General features: G+C 53.0%; 1 protein-coding gene across 8 annotated transcripts in view; it reads left to right on the forward strand.

Annotated features, from left to right (window-relative positions):
- The window catches only part of ACSL6 (acyl-CoA synthetase long chain family member 6), a 62,581-nt gene that overhangs the window by 6,790 nt on the left and 28,639 nt on the right, over positions 1-27,152 (forward strand). For 5 of the 8 annotated variants that reach the window (XM_045075539.1, XM_045075535.1, XM_045075534.1 and 2 more), the window contains 9 exons: positions 10,921-11,141; positions 13,200-13,314; positions 14,013-14,077; positions 14,339-14,440; positions 14,942-15,041; positions 15,819-15,997; positions 17,022-17,054; positions 18,350-18,401; positions 26,815-26,888. In XM_045075539.1, coding sequence (XP_044931474.1) covers positions 10,921-11,141; positions 13,200-13,314; positions 14,013-14,077; positions 14,339-14,440; positions 14,942-15,041; positions 15,819-15,997; positions 17,022-17,054; positions 18,350-18,401; positions 26,815-26,888 — 941 coding nt within the window. Of the gene's footprint in view, positions 1-3,267; positions 3,472-4,220; positions 4,446-5,396; positions 5,568-10,920; positions 11,142-13,199; positions 13,315-14,012; positions 14,078-14,338; positions 14,441-14,941; positions 15,042-15,818; positions 15,998-17,021; positions 17,055-18,349; positions 18,402-26,814; positions 26,889-27,152 lie in introns of those variants that run through there. The other 3 variants (XM_045075538.1, XM_004737404.3, XM_004737408.3) reach the window with 3 other exon arrangements.

The raw sequence follows: 27,152 nt of genomic DNA on the forward strand, positions 1-27,152 counted from the left end.
TGCATAGCAAGGACAATCAGAGGAGGGGGAGGGTTGTTGGAGCTGAGACTGAGTGGCAGGATGGAATAAGGGCCTGTTCAGTGAGCTTGGACAGGGAGGTTGGCCAAAGGCTGGATGGCAATCCTCCAGAGGCCAGCGAGAGGAAGGCAATTACCAGCATGGAGATGGGAGACTCACTGGGACCCATCCAGGCCTGCAGTGACCCCTGAAGTTTGGAAACTGGGGTGTGCATGAAACCACTTAAAGCCCAGGACCTTGCTTACTTCTGGCAGACTTCAGTGTTAACGGTGATATTCCCTTCCAGCAGATGTGTTGGATGTGGTTCTGTAGGGGACATCATCAACTCCCACACTTAGCCCCCCTTCCTGCCTGCAGGCTCTCTCCACAAGCCTGGCTCTGCCTGGAATGGTGGAGAGAAGGGGAGGGTGGGCCTTCTTCTGGCCAGTGGGCTGGTGGGAGATGGGGTATTTATGTCCCCAACCTTCTTGCCCAGGTCAGATATCAGGGAATATTGTGACCCGGGAAGCACCCTTTCCATCTGTATTGAAGTGTCCTTTTTTCCTCCTCCTCCTCCTCCTCCTCCTCCTCCTCCTCCTCCTCTTCCCCTGCTGCCTCCTGTCCCTCCCAGGGCTGCTCTCTGAACACTCACAGACATGCCTGGCTTCTTGGCTCTGTGGGTATACTATGTGGCCCCAGCCTCTAGAAGGAAGACCCGTGGGGCAAGCAGTAGTGGACACTCATCCAGGAAGGGCATCTTCGTTGGGCTGAGAAGCTGACCAGGGCAGTTTCCCTCAGATCGCAGGGAATCTACAGAGCGTCCTCTAGGCCTCCTCTTGGTTTCTAATCAGTTTAAGTGGTTTTGTTCTAGATTGTTCCTCGGGCTCACCCATGTGTATCTTTGAGGGCTCCCTGTGTCACTGTCTCCTGCTCATGGGAGTCTGAGGAGCACCCTCACTTAGAGTGCAAGATTTGTACTGTGGAGATAGGCTTAGGTGGCCCTTAGGGATGTCAGAAAAGTAGCATTGGCCTCTGGAAGTCTGAACAAAAGTAAAGTCTGACCTTGTCATGGGGCCTCTGTGGAGGATGGAATCCAAGCCCTGGAGTGTCCCAGAAGCTTGTGATCTTGCACACTGGGCCTTAGGTTACCAGAAGCCCTGGCCCCAGCTGGAGGGCTCCTGTGCCAGTGGCCTCGGGCGAGGCAGGCGGAGGATGCCCATGGCCTCCATTCTTAAAAAGTCCTCACTGTGCACTGCAGGGTCTTTTGTTTACTGTCATTTCTCTTTCCTTTTCTTTCTGCATGTTTAACTGTCAACACCCTGAGAAGTACCAGCATTTCCCCCTGCATAAAAGGTGGTGACCTGAGAGCCAGCCATTTCTATGTCTGCAAGGGACAAACCCCTGGGGCCTCCAAATGAACTAGTCCCACTCCTTGGTGTCACCCACCAGACCTGACACAGGGCTTTCCTCAGAGACCCCAGAGGCCTTCGGCTCCCTCTGGAACGGTGGTGGGTTTAATAGGAATCTAAGGGATGGGTGCTCTCGGTGGGTCAGTGTGAACAACGTCCAACAGCCTTCCCCCAGCCAGCCAGGGCCTCGTTTTGCTTGGGTCTGAAAGAGATTTTTGTTTTCTGGTGAGAACAGCCCCAGTCTGGCGCCAGAGCCAGCAGCAGGAATACAAACCCTTTCATGTGACAGGCCCAGAGTGGAAAGATACAGCAGCAGGCCCTCCCCTGCACTCCTGGGGAGGTGGGTATTTGCATATTCCCCATTCATCCTGGCCTTGAAAAAGAGGCCCGAGTTCTCAATGCTCCCTGCCCAGCTGAGGGCTGGGCTGCTAGAGCCTGGCATTAACCCTGAGGACGCCAAGGGCCCCTGCTGGCAGAGCAGGACCAGGCAACCGGAGGGCAGTGAGAGACCGGAGGGCAGTGAGAGACCATGCCCCTGGCCTCCAGAGGGATGGTTTGGGAGGTGACCGGGTCCCACCAGTAGGCAGAGCCTTCGGCTGAACTGAGTGGAACTCGGATTTGTTACTTTTGTGGCATTCAGAGGAGGAACATTGTCAAAGTATGGGGGAGCCAGGAAGTTAAACTATTTATCAAATTTTCCAGAAAATTTACCTCTAACTGAAGGCAAAAAAAAAAAACAACAAAAAAAAACAACTTTCTTTCTTGCTCAGTCTCTTCTGTGACAAACCCAGCGACCCTTGGAACAGCCGGGACAGAGACTGGGTAGCTCATGGCTGTGGCAGCAGCCCCTTCATGAGGGAGCTGGGGCACAGCTTGCCTGGGGGCACTTGGGCATCTTAAAACCCTGGGGCTATTAGGAGCTGTTGGGTTCTGTCAGCTCCTGGCTGTGACACCGAAGGCGAGACAGTACCACGATGTAGACAGTACCACAATGATCTTTTCTCTTCTGCAGCTACTTACTGGCCTCCCAGCCTCGGCTTCCTACCCCTTTTCTCAATGCAGCCAGACTCCTGCCTCTTTCCTGGGACCCTCCACATCTTACAGTGTCTCCCTGCGACTTACCAACCCACTTCCGTCCCTCAGTCCACTTCTCAGAACACTGCTTCCCATCTGCTCCTGAGTCCCTCCTTGCTTCCTGTCCCTGACTAAGAATGTGACCCAGGTTCCTCTTTTGTGCATTTTTTCCTGAGCTGGGTACCAGTGAGAGAATACCCCCACCTCAGCGACCACAACTTTGTCTTAGCAGGACCCTCCTGGAGAAGGTCGCATCCCGTGCCACGGCCACCGCAGGGGACTCTGAGACCCTGGCCCTGCCAGGAGCAGCCTCTGGTCCCTTGAGCTGGAACCTGCTAGGTTCTCAGTATGTCCTCAGTTTGGTCAGGTGACGGAAATGGATCACAGCTCCTGAGGCTAGGAAACAGGCAGTCCTAACGCGGACTGGCTGGGAAGGGAAAGGATCGTGTTGCAGTGACAGGATTTGGCTTCCTGCACAGTTGGGTCTGGCCAGGGGGTGTCCCTCTGGTCTTGTGGTGCTCATGGCCCTCAGTGGCATCCCTGAATTCTGCCTGCTGTCCTGGGGGGCTTGGTATGTTAGGGAGGACAGTGAGACTCGGGCTCACCCACACCGTCGGCCCCGGTTATTGTGCTCTGCAAATATTGCCAAAGGGCCTACTGCCAGTTTGAGCCTCTGATGCCCCTTTTTGCTCGGAATTTTTAGTTGGGCCCGATTCATGGTGAGGACAACATTTATCTCCCAGCTTGTGAAAGACACTCTGTTTCTCTTTGCTCCTCTGTCCTCAAGGTTGTTTGTATTTTTTAAGTTCCCGAAAGTGTCGTTTGAGCCTGGCTGCCCAGTGTTATCGTCAGGAATGTGGGCCCATGTTCCCTGACCCGGGCTTTGGGTGAGTGGGATTCTTTCGAGGTGCTGGCGTGGTGAGAGGAGAGGAGGGCAGTGAAGGCAGCTTCCTGGATGCTAAATGAATTGCTAAAGGGAGACATGACCAAGGTGAGTCGGGGCCTGTTGGCAGGGGTGGCCGGCCCCATGCTGTTCTCAGGTCCAGCCTGCCAGACGTGGGCTTTCCCACACTGAAGAGGCTTAACTGAACCTTCAGAGCTAGAATCAGGCTTCTTGGGGAAGCTTGGCAGGTGAGTCACTGCGTAACCCAGCAACCTGCGTCCCAGCCTCTCGGGGATGTGCGGCAGGTCCCCCGTCGGGGAGGCCCTGGGCCCCATCTCTGCCCCAATTGTCTGTGGTTCTGTGACTAATTAAAACCCAAGAGGAAGATGGAAATAAAGCCTCTCGCGCATGATAGAGCCAAGCATGAGTATCTGTGCGCACGGGGTGGAGAGTGGGCCAAGGGTAGGCTGCTGGGTTTGTGTGTCTGCCTGTCAGAGTCATACAGGTGTGGTGGTGAGATCCCTGCTTTTCTTACCCTAGTGGCTGGGTCACACCCTTACTGGGACAGAACTACTGCCGGGCTCTTCCTCCCCGGCACCCGGGGGCGGTGGGGGGGGGAGGGTCCATCAGCCAAGACCTGGGTTGTGGCTGCTGAATTTCCTGCTCCAGAAGCCGTCCCAGGAAGCATTAAACAGAGATTTTGTCTTATTTTTAAAACCTCCCTGAAGATGTCTAGAGGAAAGTAAGGGTCCTGCCGAGAAGGAAGAGATAGGAGCTTTGAGAGCAGAAGGTGGGTCCTCAGGCATTTGTGTATATTAAAGCTTCCTCGGGGTGGATTGGAGGAGGCTATGGCCTGGGGGCCTAGATAGGCTCCTATCAAATTCCAGGAGAGGGCAGCTGAAGCAGGAAACTCTCCTCTGGGCGGCTCCAGCTCCAGGGTGGTGGGCTGAGCCGTGAAGACCACATCAACCTCAGGGAAGTGTTGCAAGGTCTGTGGGCTCCAGACTGGTTGTGCCCGCAGTCCCTTAGGAACGAGCTCAGAGCCTTGGACCGTGGCGTGGGACCGCCCTGCTGCTGAGGAGGTAGGTCGGACTTGGATAGACAGTGGCCACATTTTGGCAGACTGGGAAGCACCAGGTGTGGGTAGGGCCTGGAGGGCGGTGAGCTAATTACTGTGGCCTCGATTTGCATTTTACTCTTAAGCAGTGGTGACCATCTTCCTCCTGTGTGTTCAGCCATGGAAGTGGGAGCCTCATCCCCACCCCTCATCCTATAGAGACAGACCTTGGAGAAGTGGGGCCCTGGGAGTCCCTGGGACCTCTGGTTCCAGTCTGTCTTCCAAGGGTGCTGAGAGAGTTCAGAGTTCACCTCTGGTTCCACCGGGCCAGGGTGTAGATTCTGGCTTGGGATGGCCGTATCTCTAAGGACAGGCATTGAGAAAGGGCTGATGTGCTGGCCTGGGGTCTTGCAGAGGACAAGCCAGTATCTTCTATCTGCTGACCCTAATCCCTATTGGAGAGCACCCAGGGCATCTCTGAGCAGATGTTTTATCTGGGACTGTGCTCAGTTTCCTTCTTCTCCCCAAGTAGACAGGTTGTGACCTTTGGGGTGGCGGGGGAGGAGAGGCAGCCCCTGGAACTCTGAGAGGGCCTGGAGGTGGAGTCTCCTGGGCTTCCAGATGTCTCACTCAGCCAGAGATCTGGCATCTGCACCCCCACGCCCGACTACTTCCTACCACTTCCGCCACTCATGCAGACAGCAAGTCTCCAGCCCCCAGCTGAAGCTCTTGCCCCTAATCAGTGTCATAGATGGGTGTGTAAAGAGCCTTTGTCCTTAAGCAACCCATTTGACCAACTCTGTCCAAAACTGAAGACAGAGTGGGGGAGAGGGCAGAAGCCGTGAGCCAAGCTCTGGCCACCCGGCAGAGTGGGGGTTAAGGCGAGTTGCTTGGCTCTAAGCTGATCTGAGCCAGTGCTGCCCAGTGTGCAGATGGGGGGGGGGGGCGGCAGCTCCTCATAGAGCTGTTCTGTGCTCAGGTCCCTGCCAGACCTGCTCCCGCGGCCGCCAGGGAGCCGCTGCCACCTCTGCTAACGCCGCCGCTGCCACCCGGCTTCTCAGAGCGGGCGGCTGTTGCCATCCGCTGTCCCCAGGAGGGCAGACTCGGGGCAGGGCCTTCGCCACTTTTGTGCTTTGCTCAAGATGTGGTAAGCTCTCTCCCTGAGCCCCACACACCCTTTATAAAGGGAGGCTGGTACTAGTGGGACCAGTTCATCCGCCTCCCCAGTGCCAGGAGCCCTCTGGAAAGGTAGGGTGTAAATGCATGTCCTTTTGCAAGTTATCTTTGAGCCCTTCTGGCTGGCAAAGAGACAGAGTAACTGCTTTAGCTAACTACTGTCTATGAGTGTTTCACTTACTCTGTGATTGGCACCACATTCTCTGACCCTGAGCTTCTTTGAGAAGAAGCCCTGAGGGGTCAAGTGACTTATCCAAGGTCATACGGCTATCAAGAGTGTGAGTCGATTTGGACCAGGTCAGTGCAGCACCAGAACTCGCCTTGGAACCTTTTCCCTGCCTTGTTTGCTGGAGACCCCGGTCCCTGGGAGAGGTTGTGATTTTCTTTTTGAAGCTTTTCATTGGGAGGTAAGGGTGTTCTTTAATAATCCGGTGGCTTGCCTTGCGCTGCCTACCATTTCCGAATTCCTCAGAGGTTTTCAGAAACTCAACCCTGCTGCAAGGGCCCTCACCCCACTCCAGTTTGATACAGAAGGAACATGGGTGATTCTAAAAGAAGGGAAGAATCTGAGGGTCAGGTTGTTCTTCAGCACTGGGCATGATGAGTTGGACTTTTATCCTAAAGTAGTAGTAGGGAGCCAAATAAGGTCTTTGAGTAGTAGCATGACATAGTCATGTCTGTGTGTCGGGAAAATACACTTGGTATCAATGTAGGCACCAGTCAGAGCAGGGACGCCTGTGAGGAGGCTGGTGTGGGAGTCTGGACTATGCTTGCTGGTGGCTGGACCAGGCCAGGAGCTGTGGGGTGAAGAGGGGTAGTCACCTTTGAGGGGTGTTGAGGAGGTGGCCCTGACAGAGCCACCTAGCCAAGTTGCCAAGGTCTAGAGTGCTGGGGCTAGGAGGCCAGTTCAGTAGAGGGTCCTTGGTGCCAAGCCATGGGACTCAGGACCATCTCTACAGGGACTGTGCCCTGAGCTCTGCCTCAACCACCTGGTCACCATGGCACCAGCATGCCTCCCACCAGGGTCTCTTTCCTCCCATCCTCTCCCTTCCTGCACAGCTCTGTCTCTTACCACCTACCTTCCCTGTGCCCCAGTGAGTGCAGGGCCTACTATGGTGGGGGTAGTCCCAGGTCCTTAACCTGTGCCAACAGCTGTATCCTGAACTGTTCTGTGCCAGAGGAGAAGAAGGCATAGGATACGCCGGAGGAGAGGAGACTGGTTTGAGCTGAGGGCGGGGTCCTCCTTCAAGGTGAATATTTACAAACACAGCAGCTCACTTGGCAACAGGGCACCACTGATTCCCTTGGGTGCTGCCCACCCCCCCATCCCTGTCCCATGCTACTGAAACCAGGAGAGGCTCCTGGGGCCTGGGAGGAGGCAGCTACTGCTAGCACCCCAGGGACCACCAAACCCTACCCTAGTCCAACGGAGAGGGAGTGAAGGTCAGAGGAGGCCAAGGCCCTGTGAAATAAGGAAAGGAGACCAGACTCCCAGACCTAGGCTCTACCCTGCCCCCATGCCAAGTGTTTGGTGGCATGGGTTGGCTCTTAGGCTCGTGTCCTCAGAAGACCTGAATTTGCAGCTCTGCCCTGCAATGGCTCCCAGTTCTCTGGGTAGATGCATACAGCCCTGACTGTCAGAGAAGGCTGACGAGCCTAGAAGCATGATAGGGTGCCCAGCTGATTGCCTTGTTGCTGCCCACCAGGCAGGGGTGCAGGCCCAACCTGAGGAGAAGTGGGGAGTCCAGCCCTTCCTCCAGTACCTCCCATTGCCCCAGGCAAGTGGGCTTCCTGGAGAGAAGTGCCCATCCTGGAGAAGCTGGTGAGAGGAAGGGCACCCATGCCTAGTGTGTGCATGGTGGAGAAACAGCCATGGGCCTGACTGGCAGCTGCCACTTCCCGGGCTCTGGCGGCCTCATGCTGCCTCCCACCCCTGTGGTCTTGGCCTGGGCTCTTCTGAGCAGGTCTGGAGCTGGTTCTGTGGGAGCTTGACACCCTTGGACATAGAAGTGTGGGTAAGGGTGGTCCAGTGCTGGCAGGGGTGGGGTGGTGATACCACATGAGGTCGTGGTTTGGGAGGCTGTAGTCTGAGGCCTGGATTGGGCTCCTCCTCTTGCTCCCTGTGTACCTGCAGACAGCAGCTACCTTCAGAGGCACCTCTGTGCTCCCATCTCAGTTGAGGGCTTCTGCTTCCCAGACACAAGCAATTCAGGAAGGTTAGACAAGTTCTGTTTTTCCCTATCCTGGGGACTCTGATACTTTGGTGACTTCTGAGAGTGCACGTACCTAGGAGGCCAGCCTCTCAGACTGGTGGCAGTGACCTTTGTACAACATTTCCAGAGCTCAGACTTAATATCCTGAGCAGGATATTCAGCTGGCTCAGTGTTCCCCACTCTGTCAGCTCCAGCCTTTGTGTGTTGGCTTCCCTCTGCTCAGGACACCCTTTCCTCTTTGTCTGTCTGTCTCAGCATCAGTACAACTCCCTGCCAGAAGCAGGTCCTGACTCCCCTGAGTCGGGCACCTTCTCTGGCTCCCTATGTCTGATCACGGCCCAGACTCTGCTGCACGGCACCGCCCCCTCCCTCATGTGTCTCTTTCATGGGACTGAGGGCAGACCCACATGTGACTTGTCCCAGGGCCCAGCCCTGAGCCAGAGGAGAGTAGGGAGGGTTTGCTCTGCGATTGGGGGTTGGTTGGGTGGATGGATGACTTGGCCATTCTGGGCTGTGCTCTGCGAAAACCCCAGCATGGCAGCAGAGACTGCAAATGCCACGTTCTCCTGCAGCTCAGCGCCCGGCAGTAACTGCCGAGGGCTAAGGACTGCTGATAGTGGGCTATCTTTGCAGGGTTCTTGCTGACATTTTTGGGACCACACAGCTGAGCTCTTGAGCTTGTCCAAGGCTTTTCAGCCCATTGACTCAGTTCAGCCCCATTAGAAGAAACATTAGGCAGCTTGGAGCCTACCCCAAGAGCTGATGAGCATATCTGGATTTTCTATATGTGGACTAAGTCACTTACCTGCTAGGCATGGCCATGACTCAGTCACCTCGTCTGCAGCTTAGGGAAACAAATGTCCTGAGGAAGCTAGCTGATCACCTGCCCAGGGTTTTCCCCAGAATGGTTTTCCTTGGTGAATTCACTGGGGTCCATAGCCAGGTCTCTCCTCTGCTGGTGTGGCACCTTCTTGTGATTGATATGCCAGGAGTGGTTTGTTCCTGTGGGATAGCCTGTTGGCTGATCTGACTTGAGGAGACTGCCAGGAAAATTGGGTTTCCAGCTCAGGAAACTCAGTGGGAATGACCATGGTGCCTGGGGGTTTACATTCTCTGCTCCCCAGGGAGCCCCCAGAGTCTGTGGGTGGCTCACGAGTGTTTCCAGGACTCAGACCGCCTGTTGTGCCATGCACAGAGCATCGGCTCCTGAGGGGCTGCAGCTGGAGTCCAGCCACCTCTGTCAGGTGCTTGGACCTGCTTGGACTGGGCAGCCTCCCTGGTCTCGCATGGCGTGCCTCTATGAGTATGTGGCTGAGTGATGCTGTCCCCATTCTAAAGATGGGCAAGAGGAGGTCCACAAAGCCGGGGTTATGTGAAACCTTGTGTGGCTTGTGAGTGAAGGAGAGGGGATTTGAAACAAGATTTGCCTGCTTTCTTGGCAATGATTTTGCACATCACTGACCTCATCTCTGGTGTGGTGATGTTACAGTTTAGTACAAATATTATTTGTCAGCATCTCAGCAGATCTCTCCTCTCTCAGGGGTCAGGCAATTCCAGCTTGGCTCATATCCTGTGGCGGTAGAGTGGCTATTGTTGGATTTCTCATTGTTTCCCAAGAAGCGAAACCATAGCCATGCTTCCAGCGGTAGAGGGCCAGCAAGGAGAGTGGCTGCAGATGGGGAAGTGGTGCCTGGAGCCTATCCAGCCCTCAGCAGGCTAGTAGACCTGTAGGTGTTTTGTGGCATTACTAGTCTAGATATTCCTAGGCAGTGACTCCAAGGAGGCCCCCATGGGGATAAGAGCATCCAGTGCCTGGTCCATCCTTGCTCCTTCTCTCAGTCCTAAGCTTAGATCCCTGAGCCCAGCTGGCCATGTCCGCTCTGCCAGCACGGTTCACTTAGGGGCCATTGGGAGGACGTGGTAGCTTCTGGGACTGCTCTCTTTGAACCGTTAGTCAGTAATGCTTCCCACAGAAATGTTTCCCCTGTCCACCCCAAGGCATCCACTCTGTCCCCAGGTAAGCTCACTCTGTCCTCTCAGGCTGGGGTGGGCAAGCATGGTACCCTGACCACCATATCACAGGAAATGCTGATTACCCCCAGGAGAACACACAGCACCTTGCTGAGCCCTTTCTCTCTGGGCTTTGCTTCCTTTCCCTTCCCACCAGTTTAACATGTGCTTCCTGGGCCACTCCCGTTTCCTTTACACATTAGCGGATGGGATATCCAGTTAATGGTGGGTCACCTGTGCCTCTTGGTGCTTGGTCAGGGGCAGTGTGGAACCCCAGCGCATAGTGGTCAGCGGTCTGGGGCCAGGGAGTGATGCCTTGACCCTTCCCTGGCTGCTCTTGGTAATGCTACTATTCCTCAGAAAGTTGGCCACAGCATCACCTCTGACCTTGGCAAGACTTTGGCTCCAAGTTTTCTTAAGGAGCACCTATGAGGGTGTGGACCTGGGGGAACCCTGCTGTGTCACTCCTTGGAACCTTGCCAGATAGAGTGATGCCCTCATGTCATGAAGGCCAGAAGTGTCTGTCCGGATGGGTCTGTGGGTTCTGCTCCCCTTGCCTTCTCTATTTCCCTCAGGGTCAGGGCCTGGGACTGGGAGCTTGGGGTAGAGTGGGAGGAGCCTGCATCAGCCCATTCATTCTGGCCATTGTGTTCCTCATACTCCAGGAGCAGAGGTAAGGACACTGGTCTGACCATACTGGTCTGTACCCAGATTTGGGGGCCCAGAAGGCTTTACTTCCAGAGCTGTCAGAGCACGTGCTGGCCTCCAGAGAATATGGAAGCATCTGTCAGTCATGGCCCAGGATCTGAGCATGTGGTTCTCAGAACTGGGCTGGATGTGCAAGTGTCAGGGGTGACTCCTCAGGGTTCTGGCCTGTCACCTAGAAAGGTCCTTCTAGAAAGCCAGCTTCTGGGATATGCAGTGTTACACCAGGCAACTACACACCCAGCTAGCCCAGGGCCCGCCATACAGTGTATTTGGCCGGGATCTGGCTGAGGTCACTGTGCCGCTTGTGACCCAAGACAGATGGAAGGACAGACCCAGGACTCCTCCCTGGCCTGCCATCCACTCTCCTCTCTCACCGCCTATTGTTTCCTGCAGAGTTCATCCTCTCGCTTCTGGAGAAGATGCAGACACAGGAGATCCTGAGGTTGCTGCGGCTTCCCGAGCTGGGGGACTTGGGCCAGTTTTTCCGCAGCCTCTCAGCTACCACCCTCGTGAGTGTGGGTGCTCTGGCTGCTGTCCTCGCCTACTGGTTCACGCACCGGCCAAAGGCCTTGCAACCACCATGCAACCTCCTGATGCAGTCAGAGGAAGTGGAGGTGAGCAGAGTGCAAGCAGCTGGTCTGTGGCAAGTAGCAGGTAGAGGCGTTTTGAAGGTAGAAGCCCCACTTGCAGCTGATTTGACCCAAAATGGTACAGAGAATCTTGTTTTCCCCTGGCAGTGAGCCAGTAAGACCCCCAGGGGCCTCGAACAGGGTCTCCGACACAATGCTCCTCTGCCTTTTCTAGGAACTGAGCATGAGCCCTGGGCAGAGCCCAACTGTGGCCTTGCACTGGATCTCTAGTTTATCTGCTTCTTGGGTGGGAAGCCTTGGCTCCCTGGTGCTTCAGTAGAAAGCCTAAGGTTCTCAAGGGGCCACCAGGTAACTTCCCTCTTGGTCTCCCCGTGTCAGCCCCTGGTCTAGAGCTGGGACTCAGAACAGCCCACCCCATGGCCCTGTCTTCCCAGGGCACATGGGCCCCCAGGAGGGCCACCAAGGAGAGGAAGGGCAGTGGTCCGGCCTGGACAAGGGTATTCCAGGCTCAATCTAAAAGGACTGGTGAGAGTTCTTTCTTTCTTAAGCTTATGAAATTTATTTTGCCTTTTAAAAAATTGTCTTTTTCCTATTTATTCATTTTGACTAGTTAACATATTCACACTTCCAAAGAGGAGAAGTTGTAGACTGAAGATCTACTTTCTTCCCCTCGCCTGCAAGTTCTTCTCCCCAAGGAACATTCCATGAGCAAATGGATAGTTATCTGCCCTCTTTTTTTTTTTTTTTAAGATTTTATTTATTTATTTTAGAAAGAGAGAGTGAGAGAGGAGAGGAGGTAGAGAAGGAGAGGGAGAGAGAATCTTGAGCAGACTCTGTGCTGAGCATGAAGCCTGGGAGGAGAGGGTGCTTAATCTCACGATCTGAACCGAAATCAAGAGTCAGATTCTTAATTAATCCTCTGAGCCACCCCAGCACCCTGCCCCTCTTTCTGAATACTAACTTGCTGCACACACAGTTCAGTGTCTTGCTGTTTTGCTCTTAAGGGTGCATCTTGGCAACCATGAGCATAGCAGAGTTTTGTGTGGTCAGAGAAGATGCAGGTCTAGATAGGACAGGGATCTTTCAGGGCACTTTTCCAGCAGGAGGCATGATGTGTGCAAAGGTGTGGATATGTGATCTTGCACCTGGTGGCTTTGGGAAATTATAATTCACATGGAATGGCTGGACAGTGGAGGGGGTAACCCTGGACTAGCAGAGTGGTGACCAGAACGGCCTCTGGTGACCCACAGCCCCAAAAGGTTGGCCATGCTTCTTACTAGCTATATGGTCCTTGGCAGTTTCTTAACTCTCTGAGCCTCAGTGTCCTCAACTGCCAAGTGGGTAATAAAAAGAATGCCCACTTCCTAAGATTGTGGTAAAGACTTGGTAAGATGACACAGAGAAAGCACTAGACTAACTGTTTTGGTAGGCTTGTAATTACAACTTGTTTGGAGAGGCCAGTAAGGACAAAGCCCGATGGTCTAGGAGCCTGGAGGCAGGCAGCATGGATTTGCTTTGGGTTTTCAGTAGTAAAGAGCCACAGGTCCAATTTGTGATGTAGAAGGATTGAGAGTCCTGGACAGGAGTGTTCCCAGGCAGGTACCTTCAGCCAGTACACAAACTAATTCATACTACTATGTGAATGATGGATGGCACCTAAATGATTCTTAACATAGGGATGCAGCAGTAGCTGGTGATGAGGACCATCCCGATGCCAGAGGATGACCTGACACCTACTGGCACTCCCCACGGAGTGACCCATAGCTGTATATGAACCGTAACTGGAATTCTGGATGTTTTGTGGGTGTTGCGTGCACCTATGGGAGACCAGCATACTGGGCCTATGTGCATGAGCCAACTGCGTTGGAGTGAGGGGGCGTACAGGTCAAGTGTGGAGGTCGTGTGTGTGCCATCCAGGTGTTCTATCTAGGCCCCATGTGTGAATGCGTACAGCATGTCACAGTCCCACCTGTGTGGCCCTGGTGGGCGTCCACGCTGTGTACAGCCTGGTGCGTCCTGGTGCCCTCTCCTGATACCTCTGCCTGCCTCAGTCAGCTTCCCTGGCCTGTGCTTGGCTCGTAGGACAGTGGTGGGGCCCGGCGATCTGTGATCGGGGATGGCCCTCAGTTGCTCACCCACTATTATGATGATGCCAGGACCATGTACCAGGTGTTCCGCCGTGGGCTCAGCATCTCAGGTAAGAGGGGGCATAGGGGTGTGCAGGAGCTGTGGTGGGAATGAGCAGGTACAAATGTGGGGAGGGGCAAGCCAGGTACTGGGGGCCTGGGAGGAGAGCGGTACTGGGGTTCAGAGGAGAAAAACCACTGTTAGCCCTTCTCCTGCCCAACTGGAGAAGTAGCTGCAGTATGTGGCCAAAGGGCTGATCTCAGCTTTGTTCTAGCACTTAGGACTTCCTGACCTTAAGCTGGCTCTTAGCCCATACTTTATACTCCCATAGGCAGCCCCTCATAAGCTTCATACTGCCAGAGCACTGGCTGGCACGGTTCAGAACCTGGGCCTCTGCGATGTCTAGGTGGGCCAGGGTAGGGGGCAAAAGGAGATGGTCCAACAGAGGCAACTTTCCATGGCTAGGTCTGCCCCATGGCTAGGTCTCTGTGTCCTCCTGGGGCTGCATCAGACAGGTCATGGTGGGAACTGGCATTGTGTCATTCCCCATTCCTGGGCCTCCCTGATCCCTGAGGACACATCATGCTGTGCACTTTAGGCCTTCTTGGGCTTCAGCAGGTTAGACAGGGAGCTAAGGGGCAGTTCGCCTGACTCCTAAATTAGCCACCCCACGGCCTGGGATGGCCATTCAGGCATCTGATGAGAAGCTGCAGGTGACAGCCCACCCTACCATCCTCCCTGGCACAAGACCCGCTTATCTCCCTGCAGGGAATGGACCCTGTCTTGGCTTCAGGAAGCCGAAGCAACCTTATCAGTGGCTGTCCTACCAGGAGGTGAGTGACAGAGGACAGGCCCCACCCTGTCAACCCATGTAGACCTGGCATTGGGGGGTACATGGGCACCCTGCAAGGTCTCAGAGGGTCATTGTTTCCTTGTCTGGCCTGTTTGCCAGACTCCTGGCAGCTACCTCACAGGGCTTCCAGCCGATCTGTGTAGGGATTTGGGAAGGTCTCAGACCTGTAAGAATCCCCACCTGGGGATCTCTCTTCCCTGATGAACATTGCTTTCCATCGCTTCCCCATGTCTGTGTGCAGGTGGCTGACAGAGCTGAATTTCTAGGGTCTGGACTTCTCCAACATAATTGTAAACCAAGTACAGATCAGTTTATTGGCGTTTTTGCTCAAAATCGGCCAGAGGTAAGCATCTGCCTTGAATGGTTTTAGAGGTATCAGTGGAGTAGGGGTTTGAGTATCATACACAGCCCTGCTCCCATCTGGGACAAGAGTTAAAATGGATATCCTTGGTGTATGCCACCTCTCAGTCTCTTGGGTTTGCCTCTAACCATGAGTGGACAACCCAGACAAGCTCGGTCTATCCACATCAGCCAGCCCCACAAATAGCTGTTCCCTGAGCCATGTGGGAAGAAGGACCCAAGGAAGAAGGCCATGCAAGCCCTTTAAGTAGACTTGGGGCTGTTTGGAGTCTCAGAATTCCCTGGGGCATGCATGATCCCGAAGGCTGTGTGTAAGTGGGCACAACCAACTGGCTTCATAGATGCCTTGCCACATGGAGAGGGCCAGAACAGAACCTTCTCAGTAGGACCCAGAACAAGTCCTCCAGTTGTCTGGGCATAAGGGCCGTATAGCCCTCCTATGTGCTCTGAGCTCCTCCAACCCCAGACCCATGTGTTTCCACAGTGGATCATCGCAGAGCTTGCCTGCTACACATATTCTATGGTGGTGGTCCCGCTCTATGACACCCTGGGCCCTGGTGCTATCCGCTACATCATCAGGACAGGTGAGCCCCTACATCCCCTTCTTGTCACTGGCAGCCAGCCCTCCAAATCCCCAACTCTCATGTTATACTACTTGTCTGACACTGATAAGCTCTTTGCTTCCATTCTCAAAGAACATTTTCCATTTTGGCCCTTGAGTTGGCTTTCCCCACTTGGACTTCACCTAAAGGCACCTTCCATGGGGCCTGGCTATCATGAAGGAACCTCTGCACCAGCCCCCACACAGGCTTCCAGTTCCCTGAGGGTTAGTATAGCTTGGGGCAGATGCCCAGGGGCAGGGGTGGGGGTGGCAAATAGTTCATGCAGACCTGAGATTATGGAGCCTGAGCCTGTAGTGAAGGAATGCTTGGAATCTGCTCTAGGAGATTCCCTGGCCTTTTGTCCTTGGCTTTTCCCTAGCTCCCTGCGTTTTCCTTTCTGTATAGCACACAGCCCCACGTGCCTATCTTTTTTTTTTTTTTTTTTAAGATTTATTTATTTATTTGACACAGAATGAGAGAGAGAGAGAGATCACAAGGCACACACAGGCAGAGAAGGGGGAAGCCGGCTCCCTGCTGAGCAGAGAGCCCGATGCAGGGCTGGATCCCAGGACCCGGAGATCATGACCTGAGCTGAAGGCAGCGGCTTAACCACTGAGCCACCCAGGCACCCCCGTGTTGTGCCTATCTTAATGCATTTATTTACACGCAAGCTCGGGCACACCCAGACTGTGGTTCTGTGGCTTGGCCCATGTACCCATGGTCACAGCCTATGCCCACACAGCATGACTTTCCCTTCAGCTGACATCAGCACCGTAGTTGTGGACAAACCTCAGAAGGCTGTGCTGCTGCTGGAACATGTGGAGAGGAAGGAGACTCCAGGGCTCAAGCTCATCATCATCATGGAACCGTTTGAGGAAGCTCTGAAAGACAGAGGGCAGGAGTGCGGGGTGGTCATTAAGTCCATGCAGGCTGTGGAGGTGAGGCTCTGCTCCTGGGCTGTTCTTGGGCCACAGCTGGCCGGCTACCCAGCCAGAGCAGCTGGTTATCTGCCCCTCTCATGCCCTGGGGTGGGTGTCTTAGGTCATAAGGACATGTCAGGGTTGAAACAGGGCAGGCTTCATGAGGGCTGATGGTGGGGGCTGGGACCAGGGTGCCTATGGGCATCCTCTAGGCAGCAGGCTCCGTTGGCTGGCACAGTTAATGACATAGGCACCAACAGGGGATGGGGGTCCCAGCCTGCCCAGAATTACTCATGTAGCCTCTGGGGCTGCCTTTTCTCCAGCCCATCTGAACCCGAGGACTATAAACAGACATTACAGGAGTCTTTGAGGTTCTTTAAATGTGCAGAGACTCCCAGCGGCCAGCGGAACTAGTTTTTCTGTGTGTGACCTTCCTCGAGGTGTTGGTTTAGTGGCAGCTTATGGCCTGCTAGCGTGACACAGGCCATTCTGGCCTCCAGGGCCTCATGCCCTGCTCAGTAGCAGCTGACCTCCACCGTACCTTCCTGGACATCAGCTCCTGGGCTCCCCCCTTCTCTTCCTGCATGCTTGTCTATTCTGGACAATGCTTGTAATAGCTGTGCACTTGTACCCTTCCATGGCTTTTGGGGGCCACATTTACACTGGCAGCCCCCATCTGCCCCTCCAGCCCTGACCCTTTATCTGGAAGTCCCAGCCACCTAGCCCCTCTGTCCTGAGCACTTGTCCAGATGGGCACCTCAAGCCATTTCCCACTGTGCATGGACACAGTGCCTCACCTTTCCCTGGGCCTCAGCCCCTTGTCTATAATGTGTGGGGTGGCCCAGGCCTGGATGCGTATTTGAGGAGAGACTGCTCAGGTGGTTTCTCCACATGGGCTACATCTGGACAGGGAATCCTGAACTCTAGACTCAGCACAAGAGCAAGGCATACTAGGCTGAGTTTGTTTTGATTTTTTGTTTCCTCGTTTGATTTGATGGATGAGAACTTTTGAGCATTTAAAAATGGTACCTTTCTCTTCCAGGAGTGTGGCCAACAGAATCATCAGGCTCCTGTGGTAAGCTCCTCTGCCAGCAGGTCTTTCTTGAGCAAGATGCTGTGCAGAGCTGATCCTCACAGACACCCCCCTCCCCAGGAGCTTGATAAGAGGTCAGAGTAGCACCCCTGTGCTGATTAACAACTACACTAAGCAGCTTGTGAAATGCATGCTCAAAGTGCCAGGACTTCTGTGGGTGAGGATTTAGAAAGTGACCTGGAACAGGAGTCAGGTGTTGAGGAAGGAGGGAAAAAGGGCAGCCAATCCTGGCCTCTCTTAGTTCTCCAGGAGGATTTTCTTTGGGACAGTGCATGGTTTTCTTTGACGGTAGTGAACTCTGTAAAGACGGGGAGAGCAGAAGCTGTCTTTCTTCATTTTTGCTTTGTGATTTTTTTTCTGTGTTGCCCTCAAGTGATACTGCCTGGGGTTGAGTCACCAGTGACAGTCACTGGCCCTGGGAGGGCCCTGTAGGGCTTCTCAGCTTGCTTACAAGGCCTCTTGCCTTCACTCCTCCCTCTAGCTTAGCCCTTCCCCTCTTCTTGCAAGGCCCTGAGTTTTCTCATACATGGGCTGGCCATCACAGGTGGCTCTGGGAGGTGCCCACCTCCCACACACAAAACACCAGCCTTAGACTGCTGTTCTCCGACCCCGTGGCATGCCCTTGCTTCTACCAGGCCAGTTCTCTCCCAGAGCCCATCCTCTGTTCCATTTGTCTGAAGGGATCTGGCTTGTCCCTCATTCTGAACTTGTGTCACGTCCTCTGCATGTGATCAGATGTGCTCAGCTCTTCTGGTGACCCCAGGACCGTGTATCCTGTGTCAAGGACAAGGGCCTGACGCAGAGCAGTCATGGTGACACATGGGTGACCCAGTGGTCACCCAGTGGGAAGCTCAGTTCCTGCGCCACATGTTCTGCTCCCAAGCCTAACCACAGACATTTGGGAGAAAGTGGGAAGGAAGGACCACTGGATCACATGCCTCAGGCCTAGATGTGGCCACTGCAGCCCAGTCCCATCTAGAATTGAACTCTGATTCAAGTCAGGGAGGCAGCAGATGCTGGTGAGAGCTTTGTGGGACAGATGGACTTCCAAGCTCCTATTAGGGTTCCTCAGCCTCTCCTCCCCTTTCCCAGGGACATGCCAGCCTGCCCTTCTGACTTCAGTGTGCAGGGCATGCGCCTGGACCCACATGGCCCCATACCCACACATGGTGGGTGGGGGCGCAAAAAAGGGCCGGCTGGTAGAGAGGCCTGGAGATCCTGGGCCCTGGTTGGCCACACTGGGTACCTTGAACTCACGCCTCTTCTCCACCCTGCAGCCCCCGAAGCCCAGCGACCTCTCCATTGTGTGTTTCACAAGCGGCACAACAGGTGAGCAGAGGTGCCCAGATCACCATCCGGGGCCACGGGCAACCTTCTCCAGCAGCCTTGGTGGGGCGGATTCAGGGCTCTCTGGTGTCCTGGGCGGCATGGGCTGAGCCTTGTCCTATGGCTGGCTCCAGACACTGGGCCCTTCCTGCCACTCCCAGTGCCCAGTAGGAGGCAGCCCAGGTGGCTGGACGTGAATGGACAGTGTAGTCTGAGAGGCGTGGGGTCGGGGCTCACCAGTACCTAAACTGGGGTCAGAGGAGGACTGGGTAGCCGAGTCACTTCATCCCTCCCTGAGAAGCAGCTCTCACCCCGCTGCTTCCTGCCCCTGGCTGGCCTTTGTGTCAGAGATGGGGAAGAAGTGTGGGGTTTGGTGTCTGAGAGCCTCAGTTTGAATCCCACTTCCCCTACTTGCTGGGGGGTCTGAGCCAGTCACGTAAACTTGCTGCCACCACTCTGCGCAGCTTCTCACCTGGGATGGGGGCTCTTGAAAGTGCCAAAGAAGAGAGGGGATATAATGTGAAAAGGTGGTGCAAAGGCTCTGTGGTGGGGTGGGGTGGGGCTGGTGTGCTGTGGGCATGGCTGTGGGGACAAGGACAAGCAGAAGTGACACCCACATGCCTGGCGCTGACAGAGGAGGGCACACAGCTGCATAGCAGGGACAGCCAAGGCAGGCTGCGTGGGGGTGGGGTCAGGATGCACACGGTCATGCGCACAGCACGTCATAGTCTGCAGTGCCCTGTGGACCCAGGGACTGAGCTGCTGGGGCTTCTGCACAGCCTGTGAGGCCAGCAGGTGTTGGGGGTTGGCCAGGGGGCCTCCACTAGCAAGTGGAGGTGGGGGACTGGGGCCCTACTCCTGTGATCCCCAGGCCAGCGCTCTTCCCCTTTGCTGCTCCATCTCATCTATGGACTTGGGAAGTTGCTTGTCTTTTCTCCGAATGGGCAACGAGTTTCTAGCCTTCTTTTTCCAGACTGAGGACTGGCCTGCCTTGGTGATAGCTCTTGGTGGGGTGGGCAGTGAATCTGGGGCTTCTGACGCTTTCCACACACACAGCCTCTAAGTCCGACCAGCCCCATGAGCAGGACTCTCCATGAAGACGGATCACCATAAACTTGGCTTTGTTGGATCAAGATGGATCTTTGCCATTAACTCGGGTTTGAGGGTTTCTACCACATTGCTAATTTTTGTCAGACAAGAAGTAATGTAGCATTTGCTCTCCAGGGGCTGACATCTAGATTCAAGCCAGAATTCAGAAACGCCCTTCAGGTTTATATTGTTCTTTGTCATGAGGTTCAGGACATAAACTTTTAGTGACCTGTCTTTCCAGCCTGGTCTGGGGAGCACGTGACCACTGTGGCCTTTAGCTTTGGATCCTTGCCCTTCAAGCGTGCAGCTAGGCTTTTCCTGAATCACTTGATGTTGCCGTGTTTCTGGAAAAGAACCTCACAACACAGAAATGTACTGTCACCTGGCTGGAAAGGGCAGGCCTCCTGTCTAGCACTTTTGCAGACCATGAAGTCACTGCAGGAAGCTAAGCTGTCCTGCCAAGGCTCTGGGTGGTGGCAGTGGGACATACAGAGCTTGGCCAACAAGTGGTGATTTAGTGCCCAAGCCTCCTACTCCCGCTAGTGCTGGGGGCAGAGCTGGAGGATGGAGCACAGCTCTCATTGCCCTGCCTGGCAGTACCTGGATTTCCTTGGCCCTCGCCTGAACTTGCTGTGCCCCAGTAGCCTTCCTGTTGTTGAGCACATCAGCAAGGTGTGTCACAGCCCCAAACAAGCTTCCCTTCCATACCAATCATCCTGGCTCCCAGCTTCATCAAGAGCCACACTGTTCTTTCAGTGGGGAAAGATAGAAAATATAATCTAAACCTGACATTTGGTGATTCTGGTGAAATCATTCTAGGAAGATTTTCTTCTTGGTATGTGATGGAAACCTGTGGAAATTTGTAGAATAAGCCGTGCTTTGGAGCCCATAGTCAGGCCAAGAGGGTGCTGGAGGCGGTGAGAGCTTGGAATTCATCCGTCCTCAGGGGTGGCTACTGGCTGGGTGTGTGGGTTGGTTGTTTATAATTCATAAAATGACTATTAGCTGGACAGGAATCTGACACCCCCTTCTCCCCAAGAAAAGAAGATTTGTGGTATAACATGGCCCAGTTTGGGAAATTGGGCCCCATGAATAATTAAGATGTATTCTATGAGGACATGTACCCTCTCCTCCCAGAGAAGAAAACATACCTTTCTTAACTGGTATGCTTTTAGCATTCTTTTCCTACTTTATGTAGATTGACTCAGCACATTTGTGGAGCACCCAGTATGCATCAGACCAGTGCTGGGGGCTGAGGTCACAGGGATGGCTAAGCCAGAGCCCTGTCTCCATGGGCTCACAGCTCATGTCACCTAGCCGTTTGGTACCATGTGGTCACTGCCCCAAGGGTCCGCATCCTAGCGTGCCTGCAGCACTCGGCCACTGCGGGACGGGAAGAGCACGACAGAAAGTTTTCCCAGAGGAAGTGCATCTGTGGAGTCCCAGAACATTGGTAACTGGAGGAGAACAGGAGGAAGGGCGTTCTCGGGAGGGGGATCAGCATGTGCTGAGGATCAGCGGCAAAGAAGAAAATGTTGCTTTGAGGGAGAGCTGAATGAAGGAATAGCAGTCTCAGGCCAGATCCTGGAAGCACTGGCAGGAAATGAGTGACAGGGGCTGGGGTTTCAAACAGAGGCTAAGCGGGTGCAGCTGGAGACGCTGGAGGAGAACAGACTCTGTCAGTGTTGTCTGGTGGCTGCGCCATACAGAGGATGCCACTGCAGAAACACTTGCTGGTGCTCTTGGCAAAGGCTAATCGTGGAGTGGAGGCTGGATGTAGACGCTGATGGTAGGGGAATGCGGAGTGAACGGGAGGTGAGGATGTCACTTCAACAGGTATGGATAATTCCTTCAAGAAGCTTGGCCACGTCACCAAAAGGCCTGCTCCAGAACATTCATGACCTCGCTGTGTGGAGAGTCAGAATCTGGAAACAAGTCCAGTGCCCATCAGTGATGGAATGGTATACCCCAGTAGAACATCCACCTCACCGTATGCTGAATGAAAGAATCCAGGCACAAAAGAGTGCATGATTTCTTTGACTTAAAGTTACAAACATAATCCACTAGTCTACGCTTTTAGAAGTCAGGCTAACGGTTGCCTTCCAGGATAAGGGGGCCCTGGATTACCGATGGTGTTCTATGTCTTGACCTGGTGCTGGTTGCACAGGTACGTTCACTTTGAGAAAAAAAAAAAAAATCTGTTGAACCATATACTGATTTGGGCACTTTACTATATATGTATGTTGTGCTGTAAGAGAGATCTGTAGGAAAAAACATACATTGGCTCTGAAGGAACAACAGAGCAAGAGTAGAGCTGGCAGAGGCTGGGAGGGGGTGGGTTCTTGTTATTTTCTTGGAAACCCCTGCAAGTGTTTCTTGGTATCGAGAAAGAGCCACTAGAGACAGAGAAAGGGAGGTGCTGCTCAGTGCAGCCGAGCCCCCGTAGCTTTGGTTTGGACTGGAGGAGAGAGGAGGCTTCCAGGTGCCACCAGGAAAGAGATGTGCCCTGCCTAGAGAAGGGAGGAAGAGTGGGTAGAGGCATCTCCTCTGTTCTAATTGGGGACACCCAGGAAAGCTCACTCATATGCAGTCCTTTAGCTGAGCATGAAGATGCCCCAAAGCCTTACGTCTGTGGCAGCTCAGAGATAGGAGCTCGGGAAAATATTCTCCTTGGCCTATTTATTTTACACCATTCAGTTCAAGACTTAGGTGACTATATGCATGAAACTACATCTCAGCACTCCTGCTCTGCAGCTTTAGGAGAATTTCTTTACCAGTCTTAAGCCCCCACTTCTTTGGATATAAATGAAGCCATTCATGGGGCGCCTGAGTGGCTCAGTTGGTTTAGCATCTACCTTCAGCTCAGGTCATGATCCCATGATGGAGCCTGAGTGGGGCTTCCTGCTCATTGGGGTGTCTGCTTCCCCATTTCCCTGCTCCTTCTCTCTCTCTCAAATGAAAAAAAAAAAAATCTTTAAAAGAAGTAAATGAGGCCATTTGATATTTGCAGCATAGACTGTTTTTAGAAATAACCGAGTTACCATGTATGAGATGCCCACCTAGCACAGTTCCCACAATGGTGGGTGTTCAGTAACTGGCTGCTATTACTACTTGTATTCCTACCAGCTCTCAAGTCTGATTGTTTACAAATAAAAAACTTTAAAAGTAGTGGGTATGGGGCTGTGAGGCTCAATCCTAAAGAAGGTGTGGGAGCCTCAAGCAGGGAGAATACTCTGCATTATAAATCTTCCCAAGCATTTCTGTTATCAGCCTCTTTTGTAACCCACCTTTGCATGAAAGCAGAAACAAGCAGCCAGAGGAACCTCTAGCTAGATGGCCCAGCACTACTCTCAATCCTGCTCCCACCCACCCCTGTAGAAGAGACCTGGAGCTCCTCCCACCCCCCCACCAACACCATAACTGCTCTCACTTGGAGCCAGTGTCCATCCAGGGCAGACCTTCAGTCAGTGAAATGCCTTTCTGCATATCAGCCATGGATGGCCAGCCAAAGAATACTGACTAAAATCCAAATGACTTTTGCAGAATCTGCAAAGAAGAGTTCTTTAACTTCAGCAGCTGGAGAGAAAATAAATGGGAGGATGGCCAGGCTGTGAGTAGAAGGTTGGAAAGGGACAGTTGGTCTCATGTTGCTGAGATGTTGGAGCCCAGGCAGCACCTCCACTGATGTTGGAACAGAAAAGGAGAGAACCAGAGCAAACACTGGTTCTTTAACTTTGCTAGAGGTCTAGTGAGGAAAGCTTCCCTGTTCCTCCATAACACATTTGAAGGAAATACTACCAGAAGCAAGCATTTGTCCTGAATCAGAGAAGCAAGCAGAACTTTCCAAAGCCTTACCTCCCACTTCCCAGCTCGGACCTTGAGTCCTGTCCCAGGATTTGTTGTCAACATGTGCTTCTCCTTCTTCCTTTGGGACCACATGGAGGCACGACTTGAAGACATGATTTGAACATCTCTGGGAATATTTTAAAACTCTGTAACTCATTAGAAGTTTATAAAACCTCACTCATATCTGCAAGAGAGTTGGAGGAGGAGGAGAAACGCCAGAGCAAGAGAGGAGAGGCAGACCACCGAGCCGGCAGCCAGCCCTAGTTGGGGAGGGAAGAAGTGGAAGTAAAGTGGTCCAATTCGCACTTTGGATAGACACCTGCAGTTCTGCATTCAGTCCATCAGTGACTTACAACACCCCTGAAACTGACCTGACAATAACCAGAAAAAGCATGAGGTGCCTGTGTTTTCATCAAGGGGCAGAAGTACAATTCCCCACCACCCCCGCTGAGTAAAGGCCTAGATGGAGCCAAAGGTTTGTTTCTAAAGGGTACAAACTTTTTCTCTCAGTGTTGGAGAGGAAAAAGGTTTGTCTAAGCAGAACTGAGTAACTGCTAACATTATGTGTGTTGTGGACTGAACCGAATGGAGGCTTCAAACAATTTTCATGAATGAAGACAACTTGCTCTTGAGATTCTCAGTCAACCACCTTGAGGTTGCATTAGGCATGGGCAGGTCAGCCAGCTTAACAGATCTAAAGTTCTATAGCATTGGATAGTATTTCGTGGGAGTTCTGAGTTCATACCTAGTATTTTGGGGGTATTCCTTAGAAAATTCCAGAACTTGGGGATCCACAGGTGAAAATTTCCCAGAATAGTCTATGGATCCAGAGATCCTGTGGGATTTGTACATAGGAGATGATTCAGGAACAGTTCCTAATATGGGCTTGGGTTTGAGGAAAGATGCTGGGATGAAAGAAAGACCACCAGATGTAAAACAGATCCCATGGGTCTTCATTTGAAAAAAAGAAAGATATTTTGGCAGCTACATATTAAAGCCCTGTAACCTTCTGCATCTCCCCACCCCCCAAAACCCTCTGTGATTTGCAGAATGGGTGTTTGTGCCAGAGCACTTGTTAAAACCCCACCCACCATGCGTCTTGGTCAGACTGAGACACTCCTGTGTCTGACAGATGGAGTGCCAGTTAAGGTGAGCACACAGACCACACAAGATAGAATTATGAGAGTAACTTGACTTTTGACTCCATCTATGCCTTTAAAGTTACTCAGTGGGAACTTTTTCTGCCGTAGGGTGAAAACAGGCACCTCTTGTGTTTTTTGGTCACTGTCATGTCAATTTCATAGGTGTCGTAAGTCACCAACGGTCTGAATTCATAACTGCAGGTGTCCATCCAAAGTGCGAATCTGATCACTTTGCTGCCATGTTTTCCCTCCCCAGCTGGGGCTGGCTGCTGGCCTGGTGGCCTGTCTCTCTCCTCTCACTCAGGTGTTTCTCCTCCTCCTCCCACTTGCTAATGAAGCTTTGGGCCCTCTCCCACCACGTGAAAATGGGGAGGGAGAAAAAGGAAGTGGGAAAGGGAAGTGGAGAGGCAGTTTGGGGCAGGCCTTTAAAACTTGCTCTTTGTATCATGACCACTTGTGGGAGTTGTCCTGATTGCTGGCAGTGTTCTCTGGGTTGTCTGCTCCCTCCTCCACTCCACCTTTGGCCTGTGGCCTACGACAGCTTCCTTCTGAGTCGGAGGAAACTGGCCAGTGGACAAGACTTCTTAACCCCCCATTCCCAGTACCCCCTAAGACTAATGTTCTTTCTGCAAACTCCATAACCAGTCCCTGGGATTTATTTGTTTGCAGACACGCTTTTTACACTTCTCACCGGGACCCTCAGCTACAGGGAACATGATCAAGTTCTGAGTTATCGTGGATTTGGGGTTGGGAAAGAAGACACCCCCCACCCCCGCATTCTTCCCTACTTTGATGGGCTATGGAACTATGTAGTTCTTTCCGAAGAAATTCTCACAGATCCATTCCTCCATTTCTCCCCCTCCTCCCTCTCCTCACCTCCACTTCCTCCTCTCTCCCTTCATTCCCCCTCCTTCTGTCCCCCTCCTCCCCCTTCCTCTTTTCCCTCTTCTTTTTCTTGTTCCTTTTCTCCTCCTTCGCCTTCTTCTCCTCTTTTTTCTTCCCCTCCTCTTCCTCCTCCTCCCATCCTCCTCCTCCTTCCCCTTGTTCTTCTTTCTTCTTCTTTCCCCTCCCCCTCCTCCTTCCCCCCTCCCCCTCTTTCCCCTCCCCCTCCCCCTCCTGGTCCTCCTCCTTCTCCCCCCCATCCTCCTCCTCCTCCTCCCTCTCCCCCCCTCCCCTCCCCTCTCTCCTCTTCCTCCCTCCTCCCTCCTCCTCCTTCCTCCTCTTCCTCTTCTTCTTCTCCTCATCTTCCTCCCCCTCCTCCTCTTCCTCCTCTCATCCCCTCACTGAAGTAAATTTCATACAGCATAAAATTAAACATTTCAGTGTGAGCAATGTGGTGGCATATACTACAATACTCTTTTTATCTCGGGTCACTTAGTCCTTTTATGACCTCTTTCTAGGTGAGGGTTGCAAATTTAACATACTGGTTTATTTAATATTTCCTGGGTAAATTCTGCCCAGGGTCTGGTCTTTCACTTTTGGAGTTTCATGGTTATTGTAACTGCTGCCATAGTGGAAACTTTTAATTTAACATTTTTTGCACAAAGATTATATTCTTAGAACTTCTGAAAGCCCTGGGAGGTGGGCATTGTCTCTGTTTTACAGGTAAGCAAACAGAGAGGAGAAATGGCTTCCCTGTGTTCTGCTGGCGGTGACAGGCAAGGCCAGGAGTCAAGAGGCTGGTTAGATGTGTGTCCTATTCACCCTGATATGAAATGGTGACTAGCTGGCCTTCCTCCCCAGCCTATGGTGCCCTGGGTCCCCACCTAGCCCCTGTCTTCTGAGTAGAATTACCAGACCTGGGTTTCACTACAAGCAGTCCTGAAAGGTCTTATCAAGACAAAGTGAGAATATCCTCCTCCTGTCCTATCTCTGCCAGCAAGGGAGGGGCTGACCCCGTGCTCTGCTCCTCTAGGCTGGCTTGAGCCTGGGGCCTTCACAAGGGCTGCATGCTTCAAGGAAGTCCTCTGTCAGCACAGTGGGCTGCTGGATTCTGGAGACAGACCCGCTCAGCCCAGAAAGGAGCACAGGGTACTGAGTGTATGTGAGGAGACTGGGGGATGACAGTTTGTGCTCCCCCATGGAGGCAGAAGGAGGAAGGCACAGGTCATAAGTCAGGCCTTAAGGCACCCTGCCTGTGGGACTGTGTCACCTGTGTTCTGGTCCCAAGCTGCTGGGAGCCTCAGGGTGAGAGTCTCCGACATAGCACCCATCAGCCTAGGACTCTGAAGTGGCTGCAGATGAAGGCCAGAGGCTCGGGTGCTGAGTGTCTGGGACTGTCACCGTCCCAGTGGCCCTTGAGCTTCTAGCTGATTTGCCTTTTTGCTTTCTCTTTTTAGGAAACCCAAAAGGTGCGATGCTCACCCATGGGAACGTGGTGGCTGATTTCTCAGGCTTTCTGAAAGTGACAGAGGTGAATAAAGTAGATTCACTACACAGGTGTCTCTTGAGGACACCCTCAAGCCTCAGAGGTTTTTTGTTTGTTTTCTTTTCTTTTTTTTCCCCCTGATGTAATCTGAGCTGCCTTTCTTATGAAAGGCAGGATTTTCTCTTGTCATTTAGAGCAATCTGATTTTTATAAACACTTTAGCTCCCAAACCCTGAAATGACCCATGCCTGATAAATAGCCAGATTGATTTCTGAGAGTGCTAAGATCCCAGAAAGAGAAACATGTAAA

This window comes from Mustela putorius, unplaced genomic scaffold, assembly GCF_011764305.1.
Source record: "Mustela putorius furo isolate JIRA1106 unplaced genomic scaffold, ASM1176430v1.1 tig00000145_pilon_pilon_pilon, whole genome shotgun sequence".
Classification (NCBI taxonomy): Eukaryota; Metazoa; Chordata; class Mammalia; order Carnivora; family Mustelidae; genus Mustela; species Mustela putorius.